The following is a 27,168-nucleotide window of genomic DNA, read 5'->3' on the forward strand; positions in this document are numbered from 1 at the left end:
AATATTAGTAGGTAAATTCTAGGCAGATTTAGCAGGTAAACTTGTTCAGGAAATTATTCATCTGTACAAAAACAGACTTGAAACACATAGTAGATCAGTTCTTTCACCAGCCTCCACTCCCATCAGGAAGGAAAAGGATTCAGGGCTTAGTAAAACAATAGAGTAGTGCAACAAACCATCCTCTGCTGACAATAATATTAATTATCACCCTGGAAACGTATGTTGCTTCCAAAAAGAAATTCAAGTTTGCATTAGGGGCATCCAGTGATGACGATTACATAATATACAGTACATGTGGTATTCATTGTGAAAATTAGATGACAAGAGAGAGAGCATAATGTGCTTCCTTCCAAAACAAACCAAGCCTTGGCATTATCCTGCTCCAACCATTTGATATTCATATGATGAAGATAAAAAGGCAGCTAGGAATTGATGAAATGGAAACGAACCAGTACTCCATGATGACCCAAGCATACCTGAGAGAAAGTGATAGATGCAGAGTCCTGCAATGACGCTGATGTGGCTCACTGTCAGGGGCAGCAGGCCTCTAGAGGCAAGCTCATTCTTTGCAGATGTTCCACTGAAGGCAGAGAAAAATACCACAACCATGAATAACACACTTCACACAGCAACAACAATTTATGATACATGAAAGATGCACTGAACCATATCTACTGATTCAACAAACAGAACACTTTAGACCTGAAACCACAAGTTCCTTGAGAATTCAGATGCTGGAATATAAGACATTGGTCACATGTGTTTAGGCATGACAGTGATAGCTAGGGAGTTGACTGTAGGAAGGTGTGTATGTTTGTATGAGTCTTTCAAGTAAACTGTATACTTACAGTATATGATATCGGAGGAAGTGTTTGCAGAGGCATTTCCCAATCAGGATATTTAGCAGGCCAGTGCTTAATCATGCAAAGCCTCAAGAGAGTAACTGAAAGTAGGGTTCAAAGAACAATTTACACTGCAGGAAGTCTGGCTCTGGGCTGTTTGGGACAGGGCAGGAAGGTTTTCCGCAAACACACAGCACAACAGTCGTAAGACATCCCTGAAGACCCAAAGGCACTCTCCTGAGCACAGTAAACATGACAGAAGAATAAAGGATCCTCTTCAAAAATACTACCAATAGCGATATTTTGTAATGCTGCGACATGAGCAGAAAATACAATACCCAAATAAAATTTGTTCTCTTGAAGAACTCGGCATGATTTTGCTCAAGTCTGTATGACATCATTTTGTTAGATTTCAGCCACAAGAGGGAAGCATGAATTTGTTTTTCACTCCTGAATCAGTTTTCCCCATTTCACAAGAACCAAAGAATTGTACATTTTGGTGTACACTGATATAAATCACAAAAACCTCGACTGGTTCAAAATGATTCAGAAATTAAACCAACCTACAGAGCAAAATAATGAGAGATAAAAATATATAATAACAAAAATAAGAATGAAGAAAAATAGAAAGTCTATAAGAAAAATATCTATCTATCTATCTATCTATCTATCTATCTATCTATCTATCTATCTATCTATCTATCTATCTATCTATCTATGTGATTTGTATTGCATTCACATCTCTGCAGATGCTACAGTTGGATTCACCTAAATAATAGAATATGAAGCTAATTACTACCCTACATGCATTTTAAAATATTAAAACTTCTGGAATAACCAAATCTAGACAAGAGCTTGTGTGTTTAAGGTTATGGGGTAGAGAAAAATACACATTCATTCTAACTCATTAAATTCATTCACATATTCATTCAAACATTCATTCATTCATCTTCAGTAACCACTTGGTTACTGGTCAGGGTTTGTGAAAAATTCAAAGCCTATCCCGGGAACACTGGATGCAAGACAGGGACACACACTGAATAAGATTCCATGCACACACATATTCATACCCTCATCCTAGGGGCAATTTAGCATAGCCAATCCACCTCCTGGCATGTTTTTGGGAGGTGGGAGAAAACAGCAGAACCCGGAGGAAACCTGCTTGGACATGGGGAGAACATGCATAGAAACTCCATACAGGCACTCACATAAACAAAGGTTCAAACTGAGGACCCTGGAGCTGTGAAGCAACAGCACTACTCACTTTGCCACCATGTGCCTCATGGGTAACCACCCAGAGATGACAAAAGCTTTTTCTCTTTTTATCTTTGCACAGCAGTGCAATTGGATTCAATGTGACTTACCATATACTGTTTGCTTGTCTTTTCATTTGCCTGCAAAAATTCCTAGGGAATACTGGGGGGGAAAGAGAAATATGATTATGAAGAGAATGTTTTTTCTTCAGGAACCTGGTATTAATTAAATAATAATAATAATAATAATAATAATAATAATAATAATAATAATAATCAGGAGTTTCAATTCAATGTTCAGTTCAATTATGTCATTTTAATGAATCTGGAAATTTTGTGCTTATATTAAGAGATGTATGTCTAAATATATTTTCTTTTCTGAAGTATAATTTTGGGTGGAAAAAATACTATCATATGTGGTTTTTTAAATTTTATTTATTTATTTATTTATTTATTTATTTTTACAGCATCATGGAAGAATTAATTTCCTTCTTACTGCCACTACTGCCACACACAGTATGATCTAGGGGTTAAAACTAAATTGCATACAATAAATAAATAATGAAAGTTGGGTTTAACAAAATGACAATTTTGGTGCACAGCTTGGTTTATTATCCAGTGTTAGAGCAAACCTTTGAAAAAAAGGACATGATTACTTATGGTGGTGATTTCTTGGTTCTGAACAAGCATAGTTGTAAGTAATGCACTGTTTGTTGAAGAATCTGATAATAACAAACATGTTGCTTTTATTAAAACACTGTTATTCAGTCACTTTAATATTTTATGACCTGCTCCAATTAAACTATGAATATAATAAACAGAAATATTTGCCAAGCTCTTGCAATCAGCATGTGTATGTTGGACCTGGTGTGCTGAATGAAGTGGACATCAGCAGGGGTGCAGAAGGGCCATGGGCTCCTCTGGGCTCCTGCAGCTTTCTGACCCCAGGCTGTGGTGACCCAGCGTGCCCATACTCCTGCCTCCCATCCACTTCATCTTCCCTTGTGTCATGAAGATGGATCAAACGAAAACATGAAAACACTCTCGCTGCCCTGAAACTGCCCTACCAGAGTGACAGCAACAGGTTTCAGTTTGGGGTGATCAACTTATGACTTACATCTACTTTCCCTCCAAAAATGTGTACACACACACACACACACACACACACACACACACACACACACACACACATATACAGCTCTCCCGCAGATGGCCTTCACTAACCACAAATGCTGGGTAACCCCAGACCCCTGTGGTTATGGCATGGCCCACAATGCCAATAAAGAGGGGGATGCTTCATGGCTCAGATATTTGCTGGCTAAAGGGAAAGAGAAAAGATTTCAGGCTGACCTCAGCCCCTTCAGGCTCAGCCGAATATGCTGCTGGAGGTGAGGACAAGGCCGCCTGTACAGAGAGCCAAGGAACAGTATGAGGAAAAAGTTGGAGCATCAACCACAATTATTTACAAATAGCAATGTAAACATATAATTTCCATCATTCTCAACAAGTCTGAGCCCCGGAGATCGATTCAAACCTCAAATGTGCTGAAATAACAGAGGAGGCCGCACAGCAGCTAAGAGCAATGAGTCAGTATAAACATTCACTAATAACTGAGACTCATAGATTCACTAAAAGAGCCGGAGGCAAAGAATGTGAGGTAATGGTTCAAATTATGTGCAGAAATAACAGTCTGACCACTTTCACAAAATGCACTCACACATTGTGCATAAACAGTATCTTTTCAGGGATTAACTGTGATTAACAATGATAAGCACGGTATGCTTCAAATCCTAATGCTCATTGTGTGTGTATGGGGGGGGGGTCTACAATATGTTCTACCATAACAAAATATTTATTACACCCAAAGATTTTACACATTGCTAAAATAGGTTAGAAAAAATTACTCATTTTCAGATCTTACCTAAATGTAATTAGGAAAAGGTTCGTAAGTAATATTTTGCACTAAATCGAGAGAAGAAATGTGTTTCACTTTTCAATAATTGCACATTTTAAGCGTATCTTCAAATTATGGTAAGCCACTCCTGGAGCTTATTATAATTAAAATTTAATTGAAATCACAGACCGAAATAGTACATATTTTAAAATGGTCATAGACATATCTATTTTAGTATTTAATAATGATGTAATTCAAGCGAATCTGGAACTTTGATGCTTATATTAACAGATGCATGTCTTTTTCATATATTTTCTTTTCTTAAGCTTAAATCTGTGTGGAAAAAGTACCATAGTCTGATTTTTATAGCATTGTGGAGGAAGTCATTTCTTACTGCCACTGCTGTCACACACAATATGATCTAGGGGTTAAAACTAAATTGCATACAAATGAAAAAAAGATGAAAATTGGTTTTTGAGGCGAACAAAAAGAAAAGTTGGACTGATTTCCCATGTGGGTGTTCGTTTTAAACTTTACAGACAATGTTCCTTTAAAGCTTGTGCCTGGAAATCCCATTAGATGTGCATATAAAATTCCCTCCATGATTAATAGTAGATGAAGCAGGGCTGGGTTGTAGGGTACCAACATGTGGCCTGCAGGACTCCTCCTCTGCAAGCTCACGTTACACTCCATAAACTTGCCACTCTTTCCCACCTAAATGTTTAAAAGGGAGGTGGGATCACTTGACAGGAATGCTTCAGAACTGTGAGAGTGGCCCATGCAGCTGGGAGTGGATACAGTGGGTTAACCTTAATGCTGAATGAGAGGGTGTGAGAGTGTGGGCCACAACTTGTTCACACACAACACTTTCAGAGAGCCAAGGAGTGAGAGAAAGACAGAGAAAGAGATGCTGCACTAATATCACTACTGGAGGGTGTTTGACCTCACACTTTGTGTTAAATTATAGACCAACACTCTGAAGCAGTGGGAGAGACATTTTGCAAGTGAGTGTGTGATTTGTCAGGATTGATTCTGCAAGATGATGATGTGTGTGTAAAAACAAGCGCTGAAGTGGACGTTTCCCACACAGACTTGTGTCAGCGCCAGCCAGCTGCCTCACTGAAGGACTTCTGCTTCACACTGGGTGTGTGTTGTGGTGTTTGTATGTGAGTGACTTCAAGTCTTCATTTCTGATTCGGCATGGATCAACCAGCTAGCAGCTGCATGCGGAGCTCTCATCCTGGCAGTGCCCTTTGGGGCTGTGCCAGAGCCCCTCACCCTGCCAGTGTCTCTGGAGGCGGTCTACAGCCCTACCAGCAGGCCTCCTTCTCCCTGCATCAGAAACCTGACTTTCTGGCCTACACAGACTTCTCCAGCTCATGCCTGGTGCCAGTGCCACACTCATACCCACGGGATGAGAGACTGTACCAGGAGGCACAAGGCGTGTACCAGCGGGCAGAGTGGCAGTTCACCCCATGTGAGCCACGTGGCAGAGGCCAGGAGCCATGCCATACAGCTGCTGTGACAGTCGGAGAGGCTGGAGGAACAGACATGGGCAGTGCAGGAGCAGACAGGCTGCCTGAGACAGTGACACCAGGGCTAGAGGGAGATTACTCGCCTCAGAACATAGCTACAACTGATACAGAGAAAAAGAGCTGCAAGAGGAAACGAGAACTCACAGGTGAGTCCTATGTAATGGAAATCTAACTGTGTGTCAATTCAGATACAACGAACAACTCACTGAATTATCAAGTGTTACGCAAAATTCCTGATCAATATTTCATGTGATCAGAGCCTTACTGAAACATAATCAGTATACTGTCGTTAAAAGATCAGTATGTTAATATTTCACAATGTCAAACAGCAACACATGATATTTTTAACACTAAACACATTGCACTCGTATGTGTATTAGACGGCTTTGAAATTGAATATTATGTTATAGGAAACAAACTTAACAAATCAAATCTCTAGGAAGGAAATTGAAATAAATTTTACACAAATAAATGCAGTGATGCAAGAGAGATTTAATGTACATTTCCAGCTCTAGAAGATAATAATTCTGTTGATTTTTAAAAATTTGCTGTGAATACCTAAATTCAAAGTTTATAGTTCATTGAAACAAAAATAGACCACCTTTAAATGATTGCTAGAATTACTGTATATTTCAAATGATCAACAGGTTTTTTAAACATAATATAAAGATATTGTTATTGCATTATGTTTTGTTTATCAAAATCCCACAATGCTCGTCCATAAGGAAGTAATTATTTCACAATGTGCTGAAGAAACAACAAGCAACGTTAGGCTTTAACAATGAGGTTTTAACATCTTGCACCTGCCAGAAGAAAACCCTGAATAAGACTATGTAATTATATCCCCACAAATAATGCCCCAGACTTTAATTTTTTTTTTCTACTGGAAAAGAAAATTAAAAAATTTATAGAAATAGACACGGCAGATGACCCATAAAACATAAAAAAAATCTTTATATATTATAATTCTGCAGTTTCCTTCTATCATTTAAATTCTTAGTCACTTAGGTAATGCTCAAATGCCTACAACGATGTTTCCATATACATTATCTATATTTTGTTTTTGTCACATATATAAGATCATTGTACGTGTCGGGTGTAACGATCAATAAACTGATCGAAACATAATACAGACACAGCCATGTAGAAGACAGTCAATGCTAAACTACAACAGGAGCCTATGGATTTAATTATTGAATGAATCTGATGGAAACAGTGAAACAGTGAGTCACTTCACCTGTGTTAATGACTGAGGTCATGAAACTGATGCTAATCCTCTGACACGCACATTTGTAATGAGTTTAATATTACTAAACAGGGATTTTAAAAAATAATATAGAAGAGGTTTGGAGTAATTATTTCTAGGTGTCTTATTGTTTCTGATGTGTTTAGAAATTAGAAATGTCTGGTGGTAATATAGCATCGTATGTAAACACATTACAGGACTGTAAATTTCAGTGATGGTTATGTTTAATAAAATTCAGAAATGAATTATAATAGCTGTAGAAGTGGGCTTTTTGCACACTTCCAATTCCGCGCTATTCTGAGCGAAGGAAAATGGAACGTCAAAGTTTGTGGCACATCTGGAGCAGGCATTAATTTCAAGTTCTCTGTGGAAACTGAGACAGGGCAGCCTTTCTGGAATAAAGGAAATGTTCTCAAAGATAAATATATTTCCCAAATAGCGCTTGAGTGGTTTTGTAATTCAGTGGCCAAAAAGGCAAAACAATATTCTTTTCTCTCTCTGAAACAATTGTGAGTGGTTTGTAAAAATGATTAGAAACCTCCATCCTGAAGTTCTCTATCTCCTCAATACATCCATGTCTTATGACTTCATATATAGTATGAATATCTGCTGCCTCTCTTTCGACGTTACCTTAATGTAACCCTCGCTCACTAACAGTAGAAACATGCCAGACCACATCTGTAATATAACTTCCATATGATTCCACTCCTGCATTCTTACCTACTGACATTTTCCTGTCATTAAGCAGTAACAGAATCCTCACTGAACACTGACTGGAGGAAAAGGCACCATTCTAAAATTTATTCAAGGTTAAAAAGTGAAATATTCCGCTTACATGTGTATATGACTGTTTTGCATACTTGGAAAAAATAAAATGCTGAGAACAAAATTAATATGACACATTGTGTGAAGTGGTAAGTGCTGACAAGAAAATCATTCCCAGCTCTTTTTGTATTTTCATTGGGCTTTCACACAGTGTGACAACAAAACACGTACTGATTGTACATAATTGTTATCAGATATTTTATTTACAAAAAAAAAAAAGGTCATTCCAGGATCATAAGGCAATTTTTTTTTAATTTATCCTTTATTTTACCAGGAATGTCCCATTGAGATACATTATCTCTTCTTCCAGGGAGTCCTGGCCAAGGTGGCAGGAAATAAAAAGTTTCAATATACATAGACAACATACACATAGAACATGCAATATTAACACATATAAGCACACAGGCATTCCAAAAAATGAAAATAAAATAAAACACAGGTTATTTTAATCTTAGGTGATTTTGAAATGAAAGGTAAGGGATGTAAATGCAGTAAACAGGAAAAGAAATGATTCATAGATTATAGAATGTATAGGGAGAAGAGTAGAAAAATGTAAGTACTTTAAGTATTTTCAAAATCTTACGCAACACAGCTTTATGTTGTAAAAGACAAACTTGTAATAGCAGCTTTAAATGCATGCTGCAAAACCAACTGACGGTTGTTGTTTTGTTGACTTAACATGCAGACTTATTTTAGCTTCATTTGGACCAACAATTTGAGAACTTGCCAAATGTCATTTGTCCTCCAGACTCCCTGCTGAGGTTAGAGCTGTTCACTAAAACTTTATAGGCTTTTGCTGGGGAAATTTATTGGAGACTGTTTGGCGGACACGCACACACATACACATGTGCACACTTCGCCAGGTGTTTCTCCCCAACCTGCTACCACATGTCCATGTACTACTTGTGGTAGTGTGTTTAAATCAATGGGAGTCTAATTATATTAATAATGTACTCTGGTAAGGCAGCACAACTTGCCATATAAGAGTGTTACTGTGCTGTTCGCAAACAGTCTGGCTCTCCACACTCACATCTGCCTGTATGTCTATTTTGTAGTCTGACTGTGTAGACCTAGCAAACGGCAGCCACATATTCATTCTTTGACAAATTATAGACTTCTTGCAGGGTTTGTATCACTTCTTGGTGGCGCTACTGATGCTGAGCTATGATTCAGGAGTTAATTGTGTTTGTAAGGTTTGGATGGCACAAACCGTTTTTCTGACCAATCAATTCATTAGTAACGGAAAATGTTCAACCTGCCATGTCCTCACACAGTGTTTTATGTATTTTATAGACAGCTTGACAAAAGTCAGAGTCTCCACTTTCCCACTTCATAGCAAACTGCATTTTCTGTTTCTGCTCCATTGTGGGTTGTCAGATTATGTTGAATTACTGTGGCAAGGAGTGCAGAGAGCATGAAAAGAACAGATTTCACACACACACACACATACACAACCTTAATCTCAGTAACAAAAGTAAAGTTTTTAGCTGTTGAACATTTATTTATTTATTTGAAATAAATGCAGCAACAACAAAAGACATAAAGACATGGTTTCCTCACTGGGACCAAACCAATTTCCCTACAAGATCAAAACTGTCAGATAATCCTATCCTTGTGGGGACATTTGATCTCCACCAAGATATATAAAACATGCCCACACACAATCACACAAAGAGAAAGACACACATTTCAGCTGTACCCATCCAACTCTTTGTTCTTTTAGTAGCAATTTTAACAGTGTCTCGGTGCATTCTTTCTTAATGCAAGACCTCTGTAGCCTGTTTGGCATGCTCCCTACCACCTTGACACACTATAACTTGGTCCTACGCCTCTGATCTTCCTGCACCTCCATGGAAGTGTGTGGCCTGGACAGGTCACAACAACCACTAAATATATCGTAAAGTGGGAGTCCTTTAAGCATAACCTGTGAAATGGAGGTCAGCCATTGGAATGTATTTTAATGACTTTTCCCCTGATCTGTAAATTTCAGATATCCAGGACTCCGGATTTAAGCCTGACTCAAACTGCAAGGCAAGGAAGGAAAGGACAGCCTTCACTAAGGAGCAGCTAAGAGAACTGGAGGCTGAGTTCACTCATCACAATTACCTGACCCGCCTGCGCCGCTATGAAATTGCCGTTAACTTGGACCTCACAGAGAGACAGGTACAATGCTTTCACCTGTTTTGTACTACCATATAGTCCATGTTGCATAAATCAGATGAAATATTAGTGACACACATGAATCCTACTCATGACTACACCACACTTAGATCTGTCTTAGATGGCTTTCCCAGGCCCACACACATGTACACGTACAAGCACACAAATACACCCAAGCTGTTCTAGATCCCAAAACAGCTCCGGATTCATTCTCAATTCCTCTGCAACTCTGTCCCCATATCTCAACCCCTATTATATTTGATATTTCTTGGCCTTATGCCACATTTTTCTCTCAAATAAATATCAGACAGAATGGGAAAAGGGAATATACTTTAAAATAGTGTGGGAACAGATGACCTAAGCTGCTGTGTGTCCATGAGTCATGCTGAGAGGGAGGCCCAAAGGTCAAGTTATAACTTGTGCTCCTCTGAGTTTACTCACCAAAACAGTTAGATTGTAAGCCACTTTATTGCAAAACACATATACCATTTGGTACATAAGAAAATAAAAATGATTCCATCACAGTATGAAATGTGTATGCTGGTGTTTGGTAACTTGTGACTCCAAATATAATATTTACAATGAATACAATGCTGTTGGGACGGCATGGTGGTGTAGTGGTTAGCGCTGGCGCCTCACAGCAAGAAGGTCTGGGTTCAAGCCCTGTGGCCAGCGAGGGCCTTTCTGTGTGGAGTTTGCATGTTCTCCCCGTGTCCGCGTGGGTTTCCTCCAGGTGCTCTGGTTTCCCCCACAGTCCAAAGACATGCAGATTAGGTTAACTGGTGACTCTAAATTAACCGTAGGTGTGAATGTGAGTGTGAATGGTTGTCTGTGTCTCTGTGTCAGCCCTGGGATGACCTGGCGACTTGTCCAGGGTGTACCCCGCCTTTCGCCCGTAGTCAGCTGGGATAGGCTCCAGCTTGCCTGCGACCCTGTAGAAGGATAAAGCAGCTAGAGATAATGAGATGAGACAATGCTGTTGAAAGTAATGATGACTATTCTCCATAGGTAAAAGTGTGGTTTCAGAACAGACGGATGAAATGGAAGAGGGTGAAAGGTGGTCAGCCTGCTTCCCCTCATGACCTGGAAGCAGATGAGTTGGATTCTGCAGCCTCGCCCAGCTCTGAGTGATGACCCTGACTTCCACCTTCACTTTAAGAGACACATCCAGGGATCCCAGGCTGCTACAGAGGAGCCATAAATATGAAATGAAATTAATATGGTGTCATGTTTTCCACCAGTCTCTTCACACATTTAGATAAACTGTTTCATGGAGGATTTTTTTTTTTTTTTGATGGACAGCATTCTCAAGGCCACTGGTGTGGACATGCTACTAAAGTGAAACTTACATATTCACATTATCCACAACCTGAGAAAGTCATACCAGAGAATATATTTGTCAAGAGTAAATGTCATCCATATTCATTGTTCAAGTTCTGTTTAATAGCTTTCGCCTCCAGTGATGACACTACGATGTAATCACACTGCAGTGGCAGAAGCTTGAAAGCCACCTGTTACAGGATCACTCAGAATCTGAGGATTGCTCATCTGATGCCAATGCAGCAGGCCTCAAATACAGTACATTTCTTTGTTTTTATCATAAGTCATGCTGTCAAGTTGTTCTTAGAATATACTTTTTCTTTTGAACAGTTGTTTTCAATCATTGTTGAACCTCTTTTGTTCCATTGAATGTAACGAAATTGATAAAACACAGATGTTGCATAGTGAAAAATGCAAAAAGTTAATAAATCACTTAAAAATGGAAACAATTGCAAATATTGAATAATAATTTGAAATCATCAAGCCATCCTTCTTGGCTTTCAGTAAGATACTCTGTAGGTTCTGGCATTTTTGTTCAGTAGTCTGGGCTCCACAAGTACAGTCTCTTAAACCTTCTCGACAAATATATATTTTCAAATGTTTGAAGAAATAGACATTTAAAAATGTTTTATAGTTCACAAGGGACTATACTACAACTTTATGCCTCATGTTTCTTGTGCCAAGAATGACATTTAAAGTAATATATTATCCATTTTCACATATGAGCTGAGTGGTTGGATGGGTGCTATGCATTTTTAAGTCTTCCATCATTTATGGCAAATAACTTTTTCCAGGGATGATCATTTGCAAGTGTGAGATACTGGATTTTGTTATGGCTAATATATGCTGCAATGTGTATTAGCATTGTGGTTGGTCTGCATTCTAGTCTGTGACTGAATGCAGAATTTATCATGTGTAAATGCAGGAAAAGTACCTGCTTGAGGGCTCTCACTCTACCTGAGTGTTAAATTGTCTCTACATACATTTGGCTTCAAATGTAGACTTGGCCTTGGTTCTAGTTTTAACGGAAGCATCTGGTTGGATACAAGAATTGATCTGAGCCCTGACTGGAATTCAGACAAGCCCATGTGGGAGTCTGACACACACCAGAAGTCTGGCGGCTGACCATTGGTGTAGGGCTGAGTAGAAGGGAAAAAATAGGTGGGTATGGGTGCAAAGATGACTTCTCAAGTGCAGGATGTTGTTGTAGCAGGTAGCCAGTCATCTAATTTCCTGCTTCCCAAAGAAAACAGTGGTAAAGCATGCAGCGTCTTTACAATGGTGGGCCTATACTGAAGCTATCCAACTAAACAAAACCTGGAGAGGTGAGTGGCCTCTGTGCTGGCTTGATGTCGGAATGGTTCCATACGCACCCACAGTAGGACTTAGCTCATCCAACACTCCTGACCCCAGCCAACCACAGCTGCTCTTAGCACAGCCTTCTGTACTTCCTCTGCATTCCACTCTTATGAGCACTATTATTGTATTAGAGGTAATGGCTGTTAAAATAAACTCTACTCATAAAGCATAATTATAATATTAGAGCTCTTAATGAAAATGGACATGTACTGGATAGTGGTTCATTTACACCTATGACATTTTCAAAAATAAATACTCTTGTCTGGAAACATATATTAGATTTCCCTTTGCAAGGATGTTAAATCGAATATGTTTAAACAAGGGATAGCTTTTTCCATTAACAAATGAATTTCAAGAGAACAAAGAACTAAGATACATAAACAATAGCATATACTTAAAATTTATTTAGGCAGTAAGCGTGACAGTTTAACAGTTCAAACAGTTTAACAGTTCATGACAGTTTAGCAGATATTTATACTGCATAATCATTCACAGAATTAAGTTAGTCTTAACAGAAGGAAAATAATTATCACTTGTCATTTGATAATTGAAATACATTAAAAAATACTTTTGTTATCTAATATTACAGGGACTAAAAAGAAATAATTTGGCATACAGTACATGATGATGGAAGCTGATTTCAATTAGTGAACTTCTTCAAACAGCTTAAAGACATTTATGAATACAGGATTTGTGATTTATTTATTTATTTATTTATTTTTTTAATTTTTTTTTTTCCTGTGGCCATTGAAGTAAATATACACACAAAAACACTTTTGTCCATAGCTGGGTAACAAACCAGGTGACTTCATTTTAAGTGGCATTTCCATGTAAGGGTAATAAATTGTTTCTGAATGCACCTTCCAACTGCTTTTATGTTTAAAAAAATTCCACATACTAAAGAAAGGGGGCGGCACGGTGGTGTAGTGGTTAGCGCTGTCGCCTCACAGCAAGAAGGTCCTGGGTTCGAGCCCTGGGGCCGGCGAGGGCCTTTCTGTGCGGAGTTTGCATGTTCTCCCCGTGTCCGCGTGGGTTTCCTCCGGGTGCTCCGGTTTCCCCCACAGTCCAAAGACATGCAGGTTAGGTTAACTGGTGACTCTAAATTGACCGTAGGTGTGAGTGTGAATGGTTGTCTGTGTCTATGTGTCAGCCCTGTGATGACCTGGCGACTTGTCCAGGGTGTACCCCACCTTTCGCCCATAGTCAGCTGGGATAGGCTCCAGCTTGCCTGCGACCCTGTAGAACAGGATAAAGTGGCTAGAGATAATGAGATGAGATGAGACTAAAGAAAGGAAAGGTTGATCTTGTTGAAATTATACAGTGGTGCTTGAAAGTTTGTGAACCCTTTAGAATTTTCTATATTTCTGCATAAATATGACCTAAAACATCATCAGATTTTCACACAAGTCCTAAAATTACATAAAGAGAACCCAGTTAAACAAATGAGACAAAAATATTATACTTGGTCATTTATTTATTGAGGAAAATGATCCAATATTACATATCTGTGAGTGGCAAAAGTATGTGAACCTCTAGGATTAGCAGTTAATTTGAAGGTGAAATTAGAGTCAGGTGTTTTCAATCAATGGGATGACAATCAGGTGTGAGTGGGCACCCTGTTTTATTTAAAGAACAGGGATCTATCAAAGTCTGATCTTCACAACACATGTTTGTGGAAGTGTATCATGGCATGAACAAAGGAGATTTCTGAGGACCTCAGAAAAGGGGTTGGTGATGCTCATCAGGCTGGAAAAGGTTATAAAACCATGTCTAAAGAGTTTGAACTCCACCAATCCACAGTCAGACAGATTGTGTACAAATGGAGGAAATTCAAGACCATTGTTCCCCTCCCCAGGAGTGGTCGACCAACAAAGATCACTCCAAGAGCAAGGTGTGTAATAGTCGGCGAGGTCACAAAGGACCCTAGGGTAACTTCTAAGCAACTGAAGGCCTCTCTAACATTGGCTAATGTTAATTTGCATGGGTTTACCATCAGGAGAACACTGAACAACAATGGTGTGCATGGCAGGGTTGCAAGGAGAAAGCGACTGCTCTCCAAAAAGAACAGTGCTGCTCATCTGCAGTTTGCTAAAGATCATGTGGATGAGTCAGAAGGCAATTGGGAAAATGTTTTGTGGACGGATGAGACCAAAATGGAACTTTTTGGTTTAAATTAGAAGCGTTATGTTTGGAGAAAGGAAAACCCTGCATTCCAGCATAAGAACCTTATCCCATCTGTGAAACATGGTGGTGGTAGTCTCATGGTTTGGGTCTGTTTTGCTGCATCTGGGCCAGGACGGCTTGCCATCATTGAATTCTGAATTATACTAGCGAATTCTAAAGGAAAATGTCAGGACATCTGTCCATGAACTGAATCTCAAGAGAAGGTGGGTCATGCAGCAAGACAATGACCCTAAGCACGCAAGTCATTCTACCAAAGAATGGTTAAAGAAGAATAAAGTTAATGTTTTGGAATGGCCAAGTCAAAGTCCTGACCTTAATCCAATCGAAATGTTGTGGAAGGACCTGAAGCAAGCAGTTCATGTGAGGAAACCCACCAACATCCCAGAGTTGAAGCTGTTCTGTATGGAGGAATGGGCTAAAATTCCTCCAAGCCAGTGTGAAGGATTGATCAACAGTTACCGGAAACGTTTAGTTGCAGTCATTGCTGCACAAGGGGGTCACACCAGATACTGAAAGCAAAGGTTCACATACTTTTGCCACTCACAGATGTGTAATATTGGATCATTTTCCTCAATAAATAAATGACCAAGTATAATATTTTTGTCTCATTTGTTTAACTGGGTTCTCTTTATCTACTTTTAGGACTTGTGTGAAAATCTGATGATGTTTTAAGTCATATTTATGCAGAAATATAGAAAATTCTAAAGGGTTCACAAACTTTCAAGCATCACTGTATAAAGGATAAATGTTGTATCATTAAAACAGCACAAGATAGAAAAAATATCAAAAAGTAAATATCATATTTTAATTGGTATTACATTTCTCCATTTTCCCAAAGCAGATCATTTCAAAATGAGGTGTCATGGATTGGAGCTGTTCAGTAAGGCCACTTACTAAAGTAAAGTTGAGCAGTGAGATTTGTAGGCTGTAATAGTTCATAATAATATACTGGTTCATTAAAGCACACTGAGAGTTTGCAATGTCCAGCCATACCAGCCCTTGCTAGGGGTATACCAGCACATGTTCATTTCATGTTCATGTTCATGATCATTCATCCATTCATTCATTCATTTTTAGTAACCTGTTAATACCTTGTGGATCTCGAGCCTGTCCAAGGAACCATTGGGCACTAGGTGGGATTGAAAGCCAGTTCATTGCAGTCCAAGCACAGAACTAAGCACATTTGAATTATGATCAATATGTTTATTGTTCTTATAATCACAAGTAAAGTAGAAATATCTTGTGAAGATGATAAAATGTTATTGTAGAATTAATGCAAGTCTATCATCCACCTAAGACAAGACAAGCATCTGAAGTACTGTGCTAGTGTCCTTGATGGTGTTTACATCTCTCCTGTCCACTCAAATTAAAGACACACTATCTGCTGCAACACACTTTAATGACTCCAAAATAAATTAAATAAAAGTCAATCTGGGAGCTGCTTTTCCAAGATAGAGAAAACATCTGACCAAGAAGGGAATGAAGCCAGACATCTCTATATATTCTGTCTAGGTAACGTGATCATTACTGTAATTTTAGAATCTAATAAGGTGTTCAGATTAATAACCACATTATAGTTTTTACAGCTTTGTCATAACTCTAGAAGAGATTATGGAAGAGTTATGTAGATGGAGTTTCTGGAATGTTAGCTTATGAGCTACTGAACTAACCTGAATGAACTCCATCACCCACTGCAGATCCTTGGAGGTGGGTTTGAGAAATCAACATTAATCCTAATGTTTTCATACTTTACCTTGTAACTACCAGAGCCCAAATTCTACCTTTAACTTATTTAAATCAGTGCTCATTTAACTCCTCAGATCCAGCTAAATGTCTTATCTTGCAGCTGTACATTGACTAGGCAATGTAATACTGTAGAATACTCTTTACTAGTCAAGACAATTGTCTGACCTGAACTTCCATGAAAATTAATTTCACATTTTGAAGTGAAAATTGAAAGTAAAATGTTCCTAAAGCAAGAAACAGATTTGGCAGAATATCAGCATAGAAAATACCCAGCACTGTGATATTTATTGGTTTCAGACTGCAGAAAGATGTAAGATTTGTTCCTGATTTTCTCCCTTATGTCTAGAGGTAATGTGTTATTCTTTTTTTTTTTTTAAATGCCCCTCAGGGGTCTGAAAGAGAGTTTTGTGTAAACCTACTACATCATGAATGCTTTTATTAATCCGCCTTAGGCATTTGCCGTTATCCAAGTTATCATAACCAAAGTATAGAGTAACAGTTGATTAGGGCTCCAGTTACATCCAAGGCCATATTTATGGCACAAACCTGTTTTGAGCCATGAAGCAAATGAGAAGGGCAGACTATATTTACAATTGTTGAAAATCACCCAAGAAATCAATGTTTGGCTGACAGAACGAACAACGAAAGCTAGCCTTCAGAGATTTAGCCCACAGAAGTAGTGTTAAATTTTATACATATATTTTTTTCTTATGTTTTATTGTTTCAGTCAAATCAAAAAATGTTTTGTTAATTTTTATAATCTGAATTTACTGCAGTTTATGCACTAGAAGAATTAGGTTCAGCATTTGTGCCCTATCTGTTCCTTGAATAAACCGTGAAAAGGACAATTCTGGACCTGTTTGAATTTGGTTGTTTTTGGAAATACTCAAGAATTCCTGCAAAGTCACAAAACAAGACTTTTATTTAAAATAATGTTAATTTTGCTAGCTACTTGTGATTTCCCAAAACAGATGTTAAATAAATAAATATATAAATAATGGCTATTCGATGGTTCTACAAATGTAGCTGTAAAAACTCTTAAATCAAATCTGACTTTTTACATTACAGCATTATGGTCATTCATTTCAAATCCAATGAACAATATACTGAACAACATAAACAAATAATTCATTAAACCACTGTCTAGTGATTTATAGGCTGCACACTTCACTGACATGTTCTATTCATAAAAGATAGATATTATAAAAGGCACTGTTGCCCAGTATTGTTTCCAGAGTCATTTGGCACCTCATTCTCCCCAGTGATCTCCCTCAACTAATGGTTTAAAGACTCAGGGACAATGGCCTTTATCAGGCAAACAGTATTCCCTAATCATTCATCTCAGGCACATGCCTGCTTCTCATTCTTCTCATCTGTAGTGTTATTTTAAGCAACCTGCAAATCTATTTCCCCTTTCACCACACTAAAATCTGAGTTTTGCCCTCACACAAGCAGGAGAAACCTCTGTATGGGAAGAAAGCAGCCCAGAGGAAATGTGCGATGGTTTCCGCATGGTCTCCCAAGACAGCAGTAGCACTAAAAAGAGGATGCAAGGAAAATTTGTGTGCTTCCAGGTTTGTGTAGCTCTGTTTGTAAATGCATATTGCCTGTTTAAGTGTGAGTATGTGTGCGCATGCCTGTTTAAACAGCTTGTATGTGTATGTACATGTAGGATGTGGTCAGTGGTTGTCTGAGGCCATCCTCTCCCCAAAAGCAGCTATAATGATTAGTGGGACCCCCAGGAAAAATAAATCTTGCAGTTCCATTGCACAATCAGTCAAGTAGGGCCAGGGATGCACAGCACAGTTTTAAATTATGCGAGACTTCCTGTAATGCTTCTCTGATGGATCCTATAGCTGAAAGGAGCAGGAAAGCATGAGGTCAGTTTGACTAGACAAACTGGATATTTCTACCTGCTGAAGATGACCTGCTCTTACATTACTGGAACTCAGAGAGAAGAAAAAACCCATATGTTCTATGTGTTACAGAAACAGAGAAACAATGTTCAGAGCCTGAATGTTATGACTGCATAGACATTATTATTATTTTCTAAAAAGGCAAGTAAAGGTAAGATAAAATAAACTTTATTGATCCCCTATAGTGGAAATTCACAAGTAATATTCTTCCAATAGTTTGAATTAATAGCCAGTGTGTTTATATTGTTTTTTAAAAATCTCCTATTGTTTTCTAACGTAAGCATGCAAGATTCCAAGTCTGAACTTCCTGTTTCTTCCATTTGTATCTGCACCCAACATTTTCCATGTTTTTTAGTGTTCCTACCTGTTCCTTCTCCCACTTACCAAGATGTTGTTTTGATGCTTCCTGGCTATGATCTTTGCCTACTTTTTTTTTTGCTTATGAATAATGTTTTGCATCTTTTTACCACCTCTTAATGCTGACCAAGAAAATTACACCGCTCATTGCATCTGACTGACTCTGGTCTTTTACGTCCACTACTTGGTTGCTCTTTACACATAAATAGGAATCTAGAATTATATAGAATTATAGGCTCCCTTGTGGAGCAACAGTGGAGACTGCGAGTTTTGAGTGGAGAAAATGGCATTACTCTCTCCCTTGTCAATCATAGAGTCACTAGTCAATCATGGATGTCTGAGCTCATGTATGCAGAAGAGGGTTGATAGTGCTTTCCTAGGAGTGTGTTATGCTGCCCTGTGATGAGGCACAAGTAACATTTCAAAAAGATGTGGTTAGGTAGCTCCACATGCCTCAAAGGAAGCACATTAGTTAATCTTCACCCTCCCTTGTTTTTAGCTGTTGTATGGTCGGGAAGATCTGGCCGATTGCTTGGAAACTGCTAGGTGACCTAACTGATGAGAAGAATGGGGGGGGGGGGGAATCTAGCATTCTGCGCAGTCATCTGCTGTCCACATAAATGTCCTTAGAAAATTCAATGCTTAGTGGGTTTTATAATATCATATATTTTTTAGTTCTATATATGAGGGATCACTCACACCAAGCCCTAAACTCTATTAAGCACTGAGTGCTACTGGAATGATTGCTACTGAGTGCTCCTGGACTGTTTCAAAAAGCCCTCTCACGAATGTCTGTCTGTCTGTCCATGTTTGTCTCTCCATGTATCACGCTGAGAGGTGCCCCAGCAGCACAAAAGTCTCCTTAATTCTTGTCTGATCAGTTCATCTGATCCAGTGGCTGCCCCATCACCTTAATTCTCAAAACAATTGGGACTGGCAGGTATAGGTGCTGCTTTATGAGAGACTCAGTTGAATGAAGCAATATGCATCTGTAATATAACCGTATTGCATTGCTTTCTACAGTAGAGTCCATGGCTAATCAATAAAAACTACTGTGCATTAGCTTTGTTTTACTGCCACCATTAAATACCAGGTTTAGCTTTTGCACTACATATTTCAAGAGGGCAAAATGTATATCTCAGCATTCTCCACATTTTGCTCAAATTTATGGCCACTTCAAGCGATGTTTTATTTCAGGGTGACTGTGTCTTAAGATACTCTCTGAGATCCCGATGTAATTTAAAATTGTTATTAGTCCATTTTATTGAAGGAAAACAAACAAACCCTCTGCTGATAACCTGTTTCACAGGTGGTGGGTTTACACATACTTGAGCTCAGGGTTTGTCAGTGGTCTGGTCTGAGCATATATGCCAGTCTGGCCACCAAAGGAGCCTCAGTTCTGGGTCAGTTCATGAACTATCACTCAGCTCAGTAAATCCATGGGAACACTTCAGCTCTGGGAAGTGACCGTCATGCAAGACCTGCATCTAAAAATAAAGCAGTGTGACCATTGTGTGCACACACACAATTCTTACACTGTGTTCAGAGGTTACATTGACCAACTGGATGTTGTTTGTTGTGAATGTTACGGAGTTACTTTCAAAAAAACTTTGCTTGTTAATGCAAAATGCCAAGAATTGCATTTTTAAAAGTGACTTACTTTGCTTAGTGATTTGAGAAGACTTGAACAAGTCAGTTATTGCTTTTAAAATACTGTCACATAGACATAGTTTTATTGCATAATTATGAAATATATATATATATATATACAGTGTCTTGCAAAAGTATTCATCCCCCTCTGTGTTTGTCCTGTTTTGTCACATTACAAGCTGGAATTAAAATGGATTGGGGGGGGGGGGGTTATCAACATTTGATTTACACAACATGCCTACCACTTTAAAGGTGAAAAGTGTTTCTTTATTGAGACACAAACAATAATTAAGATGAAAAAAACAGAAATCTGGAGTGTGCATAGGTATTCACCCCCCAAAGTCAATACTTTGTAGAGCCGCTTTTTGCTGCAATTACAGCTGCAAGTCTCCTGGGGTATGTCTCTATTAGCTGAGCACTGGGATTTTTGCCCATTCCTCAAGGCAAAACTGCTCCAACTCCTTCAAGTTAGATGGGTTGCGTTGGTTTACAGCAATCTTCAATTTATGCCACAGATTCTTAATTGGATTGAGCTCTGGGCTTTGATTAGGCCATTCCAAGACATTTAAATGTTTCCCTTTAAACCACTCCAGTGCAGCTTCAGCAGTATATTTAGGGTCATTGTCCTGCTGAAACATGAACTTTCATCCCAGTCTGAAACCTCTGGCTGACTCAAACAGGTTTTCCTCCAGAATTGCCCTGTATTAAGTGCCATCCATCTTTCCTTCAGGCCTGACCAGCTTTCCTGTCCCTGCAGATGAAAAACATCCCCATAGCATGATGCTGCCACCACCATACTTCACTGTAGGAATGGTGTTCTCAGGGTGTTGGGTTTGCACCACACATGGCGTTTCCAATGATGGCCAAAAAGATCAATTTTAGTCTCGTTTGACCAGAGAATCTTCTTCCATGTTTTTGGGGAGTCTGACACATGCTGTTTGGCAAACTCCTAACGTGTTTCCTTAAGCAATGGCTTTTTTTCTGGCCATTCTTCCATAAAGACCTGCTTTTTGTGAGGTGTATGGCTTAAAGTGGTCCTATGGACAGATACTCCCATCTCTACTGTGGATCTTTGCAGCTCCTTCAGTGTCATCTTTGGTGTCTTTGTTCCATCTCTGATTAATGCCTTGGTGGACGGTGGGCGGCCTTCTCTTGTCAGGTTTGTAGTGCTGCCATATTCTTTCAATTAATAGTGGATTTAATAGTGCTCCCTGGGATATTCAAAGTTTGGAATATTTTTTATAACCTAACCCTGATTGATACTTCTCCACAACTTTTGCCTCTGACATGTCTGGAGTGTATCAGGTTGATTTATACAGACATCATGTGACAGGTCATGTGACACTTTGATTGCACAATCATGGCTCTTAATTTTTTAGAAGAAGAAACCTTTATTCGTCACATGCACACCTCAAGCACAATGAAGTTCATCCTCTGCATTTAACCCATCTGAAGCAGTGAACACATGCACACACTCAGAGCAGTGGGCAGCCACACCAGAGCAACTGGGGAGCAGTACCTTGCTCAAGGGCACCTCAGCCCAAGGCCACCCCATGTCAACCTAACTACATGTCTTTGGATTGTGGGGGAAACCGGAGCACCCGGAGGAAACCCACGCAGACACGGGGAGAACATGCAAACTCCACACAGAAGGGCCCTCGCCAGCCGCTGGGTTCGAACCCGGAACCTTCTTGCTGTGAGGCGACCATGCTAACCACTACACCACCATGCCGCCCACATAATCAACTAATTATGTGACTTATGAAGTGAATTGGTTGGACCAGCTCTTATTTAGGGGTTTCATACAAAAGGGGGTGAATACCGATGCGCACTCCAGATTTCTGTTTTTTTTTTTCATTTTAATTACTGTTTGTGTCACAATAAAAAATAATAAAAATTCACATTTAAAGTGGTAGGCATGTAGTGTAAATCAAATGGTGCTAACCCTACAAAAATCAATTTTAATTCCAGCTTGTAATGCAACAAAACAGGACAAATATAAAGGGGGATGAATACTTTTGCAAGACACTACGTATATATAACACATTTGCACAAAGATATGAAAGTTTATCTTCTTGTGTTGAAAAATATTTCACTTGTTTGCTTCGCTCACTCATAATATATACATTCACCACATCTTCGCACAACCGTTTAATATCATATAGAGTGATGCTTGAAAGTTTGCGAACCCTTTAGAATTTTCTATATTTCTGCATAAATATGACCTAAAACATCATCAGATTTTCACACAAGTCCTAAAAGTAGATAAAGAGAACCCAGTTAAACAAATGAGACAAAATATTATACTTGGTAATTTATTTATTGAGGAAAATGATCCAATATTACATATCTGTGAGTGACAAAAGTATGTGAACCTTTGCTTTCAGTATCTGGTGTGACCCCCTTGTGCAGCAATAACTCCAACTAAATGTTTCCGGTAACTGTTGATCAGTCCTGCACACTGACTTGGAGGAATTTTAGCCCATTCCTCCATACAGAACAGCTTCAACTCTGGGATGTTGGTGGGTTTCCTCACATGAACTGCTCACTTCAGGTCCTTCCACAACATTTCGATTGGATTAAGGTCAGGACTTTGACTTGGCCATTCCAAAACATTAACTTTATTCTTCTTTAACCATTCTTTGGCAGAACGACTTATGCACTAGGGTCATTGTCTTGCTGCATGACCCACCTTCTCTTGAGATCTACGTTTACATTAGACCGTATCTGTCTCGTTTTCTTCGCGGATGCACTGTCCGTTTACATTAAACTGCCTGGAAACGCCGGGAAACGGGAATCCGCCAGCGTCCACGTATTCAATCCAGATCGTGTCAGCTCCGGTGCTGTGTAAACATTCAGAATACGCGGATATGCTGTTCTGAGCTCTAGCTGGCGTCTCATTGGACAACGTCACTGTGACATCCACCTTCCTGATTCGCTGGCGTTGGTCATGTGACGCAACTGCTGAAAAACGGCGCGGACTTCCGCCTTGTATCACCTTTCATTAAAGAGTATAAAAGTATGAAAATACTGCAAATACTGATGCAAATACTGCCCATTGTGTAGTTATGATTGTCTTTAGGCTTGCCATCCTTCCACTTGCAAGTAGTAAGTGATATGCGCTGGGATCACACACACAGCAGCTCAGTCCCGAATCGTGGCTTGTGCACTTCACTCACGCGCTGTGTGAGCTGCGCAGGGCCAGAGTGCGCACCCTCCAGAGGGCACTCGCTGTTCAGGGCGGAGTGATTTGGAGCGCAGGATGCCTGCGGAGCCGAGCGTATCCGTGTATTGGCGTTGCTATGTGCACGCAAATCATGTATTGGTGTTGCTGTGTGCACACTAATCGTTTTAAAAACGTTAATCTGATGATCCGCTGATATGGTCTAATGTAAACATGGACATGTGTCAGGCCTGCAATAACCTGTCCAGGGTGTACCCTGCCTCTCACCCATAGTCAGCTGAGTTCATGGACAGATGTCCTGACATTTTCCTTTAGAATTCGCTGGTATAATTCAGAATTCATTGTTCCATCAATGATGGCAATCGGCCCAAACCATGATACTACCACCACCATGTTTCACAGATGGGATAAGGTTCTTATGCTGGAATGCAGCATTTTCCTTTCTCCAAACATATCGCTTCTCATTTAAACCAAAAAGTTTTATATTGGTCTCATTGGTCCACAAAACATTTTTCCAGTAGCCTTCTGGCTTGTCCACGTGATCTTTGGCAAACTGCAGATGAGCAGCACTGTTCTTTTTGGAGAGCAGTGGCTTTCTCCTTGCAACCCTGACATGCACACCACTGTTATTCAGTGTTCTCCTGATGATGGACTCATGAGCATTAACATTAGCTAATGTAAGAGAGGCCTTCAGTTGCTTGGAAGTTACCATGGGGTCCTTTGTGACCTCTCCAACTATTACATGCCTTGCTCTTGGAGTGATCTTTATTGGTCGACCACTCCTGGGGAGGGTAACAATGGTCTTGAATTTCCTCCATTTGTACACAGTCTGTCTGACTGTGGATTGGTGGAGTCCAAACTCTTTAGAGATGGTTTTGCAACCTTTTCCAGCCTGATGAGCATCAATAACACTTTTTCTGAGGTCCTCAGAAATCTCCTTTGTTCGTGCCATGGTACACTTCCACAAACATGCGTTGTGAAGATCAGACTTTGATAGATCGCTGTTCTTTAAATAAAACAGGGTGCCCACTCACACCTGATTGTCATCCCATTGATTGAAAACACCTGACTCTAATTTCACCTTCAAATTAACTGCCAATCCTAGAGGTTCACATACTTTTGCCACTCACAGATATGTAATATTGGATCATTTTCCTCAATAAATAAATGACCAAGTATAATATTTTTGTCTCATTTGTTTAACTGGTTTCTCTTCATCTACTTTTAGGACTTGTGTGAAAATATGACGATGTTTTAGGTCATATTTATGCAGAAATATAGAAAATTCTAAAGGGTTCATACCGTTCAAAAGTTTGGGGTCACCCAGACAATTTTGTGTTTTCCATGAAAAGTCACACTTTTATTTACCACCATAAGTTGTAAAATGAATAGAAAATATAGTCAAGACATTTTTTCTGGCCATTTTGAGCATTTAATCGACCCCACAAATGTGATGCTCCACAAACTCAATCTGCTCAAAGGAAGGTCAGTTTTATAGCTTCTCTAAAGAGCTAAACTGTTTTCAGCTGTGCTAACATGATTGTACAAGGGTTTTCTAATCATCCATTAGCCTTCTGAGGCAATGAGCAAACACATTGTACCATTAGAACACTGGAGTGATAGTTGCTGGAAATGGGCCTCTATACACCTATGGAGATATTGCACCCAAAACCAGACATTTAGTAGAATTTAGCTAGAATAGTCATTTACCACATTAGCAATGTATAGAGTGTATTTCTGATTAGTTTAAAGTGATCTTCATTGAAAAGAACAGTGCTTATTTTTCAAAAATAAGGAAATTTCAAAGTGACCCCAAACTTTTGAATGGTAGTGTGTGTATATATATATATATATATATATATATATATATATATATATATATATTAGTGCTGTCAAGAGATTAAAATATTTAATCGCGATTAATGTCGCGACTGTCATAGTTAACTCGCGATTAATCGCAATTTAATCGCACATTTTTGTCACATAAAAAACCATTGTAATTCTCTTATCAGCATAAAAAAGTGAATGGGCTTGCTTTGCACCAATGTTTTTTTTTTATTGCAAAGCATAACACGTCTTGACACAGCCACTGCAAAGTGAAACCTAAGCCGAGCACTGGCGCGGGGCTAGCAAGAGAACCATGAGTGAAATGATCTACTGTTTGAGTTAGTCTACAACTAAAGAGAGATAGGTTACACAGTGATGGTAGGCTTGACATGCTTGATTATAATATAAAGTACACTATTATATTAAGTTTAAGTTGTTCGTTGATAAATATTGCATTGAATCTGATCTTTACTGTTTCAGCTCACTTAACATATTTTGTACTTTTACACTTTCTGCCTGTTGATGCGTCGCGCTGTCCAATCAGAGGCGGCCAAATTTGCATATTACAGGAAGGATTTCTGGGATAGCATTGAGTTTACAGTTCAGAGGGATCTGGCTTCTTTAGACGCTGTCTTCTTAAAACTGAATAAATATTTAAAAAGAGCCAAATTAGCCAGTCTTTTGAACGGCTCTTTTCAAAGAACAGATCACAAAGATGCGGATCCCATCAAAGAGCCATAAATCCCATCTCTACTAGCGCGCCCTCCCCGCGCTGGTTCTTGGGGGGGCAGAGGACTCTGGCTGTGCGGGGCGTGGCATTACAGTCTAGCTGCTATCGGTTTTCTAACCAAAGTCTCTGTTCCAAGTTCCTGGCAGTTTCAAAAGCTTATGAAAAACCTACATCATGCCACAGAGCGTTAATCTCGCGATAAAAAAATTATTGCCGTTAAAATTGAGTCAAGTTAACGCGTTAATAACGCGACATTTTTGACGGCACTAATATATATATATATATATATATATATATATATATATATATATATATATATATTGGCAGTCACCTCAGAGAATCCATAATTTCAACTGGAGCCTCTCAATGCATGGTATATTAGAATTATATCCCTCATCAAAAAATTCCAAACTAAAAGTGTTAACGACAAAGAATTAGAAATAAATCTGAGAAAAAATACTGGAGGCAGCCATTTGTTATTTACCTTGGCATGACCTTTGACCTGCGCATGTGCAATGTACCATGCTATTGCCTGCCTTGCTAGGCATGATCATGACACATAGAGCTACACACACAGAAATGCTCATGGAGCCATTGCTGTGACTCGAGTCAGCCTTTTAGCTTGAAATTGTGGTGTTGGTTCATAGTATATCCAGGATATACCATGACTGACTCACACCATGTTCTTTTTTTTTTTTTGATGTCACGAGATACATTGCTTAATCAGTGGTGGAACTATTTTATGTCATGTGAACCATGCTTGGCCAATCCCTGCACAGAATTTTTTTTTTTTTGATGAGGGATGAACCTAATCCTTTTAAATTCATTAAAATTTAACATATAGTATTAATTTTCACTCACCCTCCCATCAATATCCCATTTAATATTCTCCTTCCCCTACTGTTTGTGTTCTTATCAGTGTTCTGATGAGAATACTGGATAACTGGTGTGCTGGGAGAGGGTGAAAATGGGGACTTTTTGGCTTAAAGTTTGTTTTCAGAAACATTACTATAAGCTATCCTGTACTGGTCCTGTCCACATTTTGTTAAAACTTATATTAGAGTTAAGTTTATCCACAAGACCAGAGCTAATATGGATCACATGCTTCCTCATTTCCTCCCCTCCACACTTCCCTCCAAT

At 39.0% G+C, this 27,168-nt stretch overlaps 1 protein-coding gene across 1 annotated transcript; it reads left to right on the top strand.

Moving 5' to 3' along the window:
* The first annotated feature begins 4,732 nt into the window (after positions 1-4,732).
* On the top strand, positions 4,733-11,503 carry meox1 (mesenchyme homeobox 1). Its single transcript, XM_060938983.1, has 3 exons — positions 4,733-5,670; positions 9,586-9,758; positions 10,764-11,503. The coding sequence occupies exons 1-3, from the start codon at positions 5,190-5,192 to the stop codon at positions 10,884-10,886; spliced, it is 777 nt and encodes a 258-aa protein (XP_060794966.1). The 5' UTR covers positions 4,733-5,189; the 3' UTR covers positions 10,887-11,503.
* Positions 11,504-27,168: the final 15,665 nt, after the last annotated feature.

The sequence above is a fragment of the Neoarius graeffei genome, chromosome 14 (genome assembly GCF_027579695.1).
Source record: "Neoarius graeffei isolate fNeoGra1 chromosome 14, fNeoGra1.pri, whole genome shotgun sequence".
Taxonomy (NCBI): Eukaryota; Metazoa; Chordata; class Actinopteri; order Siluriformes; family Ariidae; genus Neoarius; species Neoarius graeffei.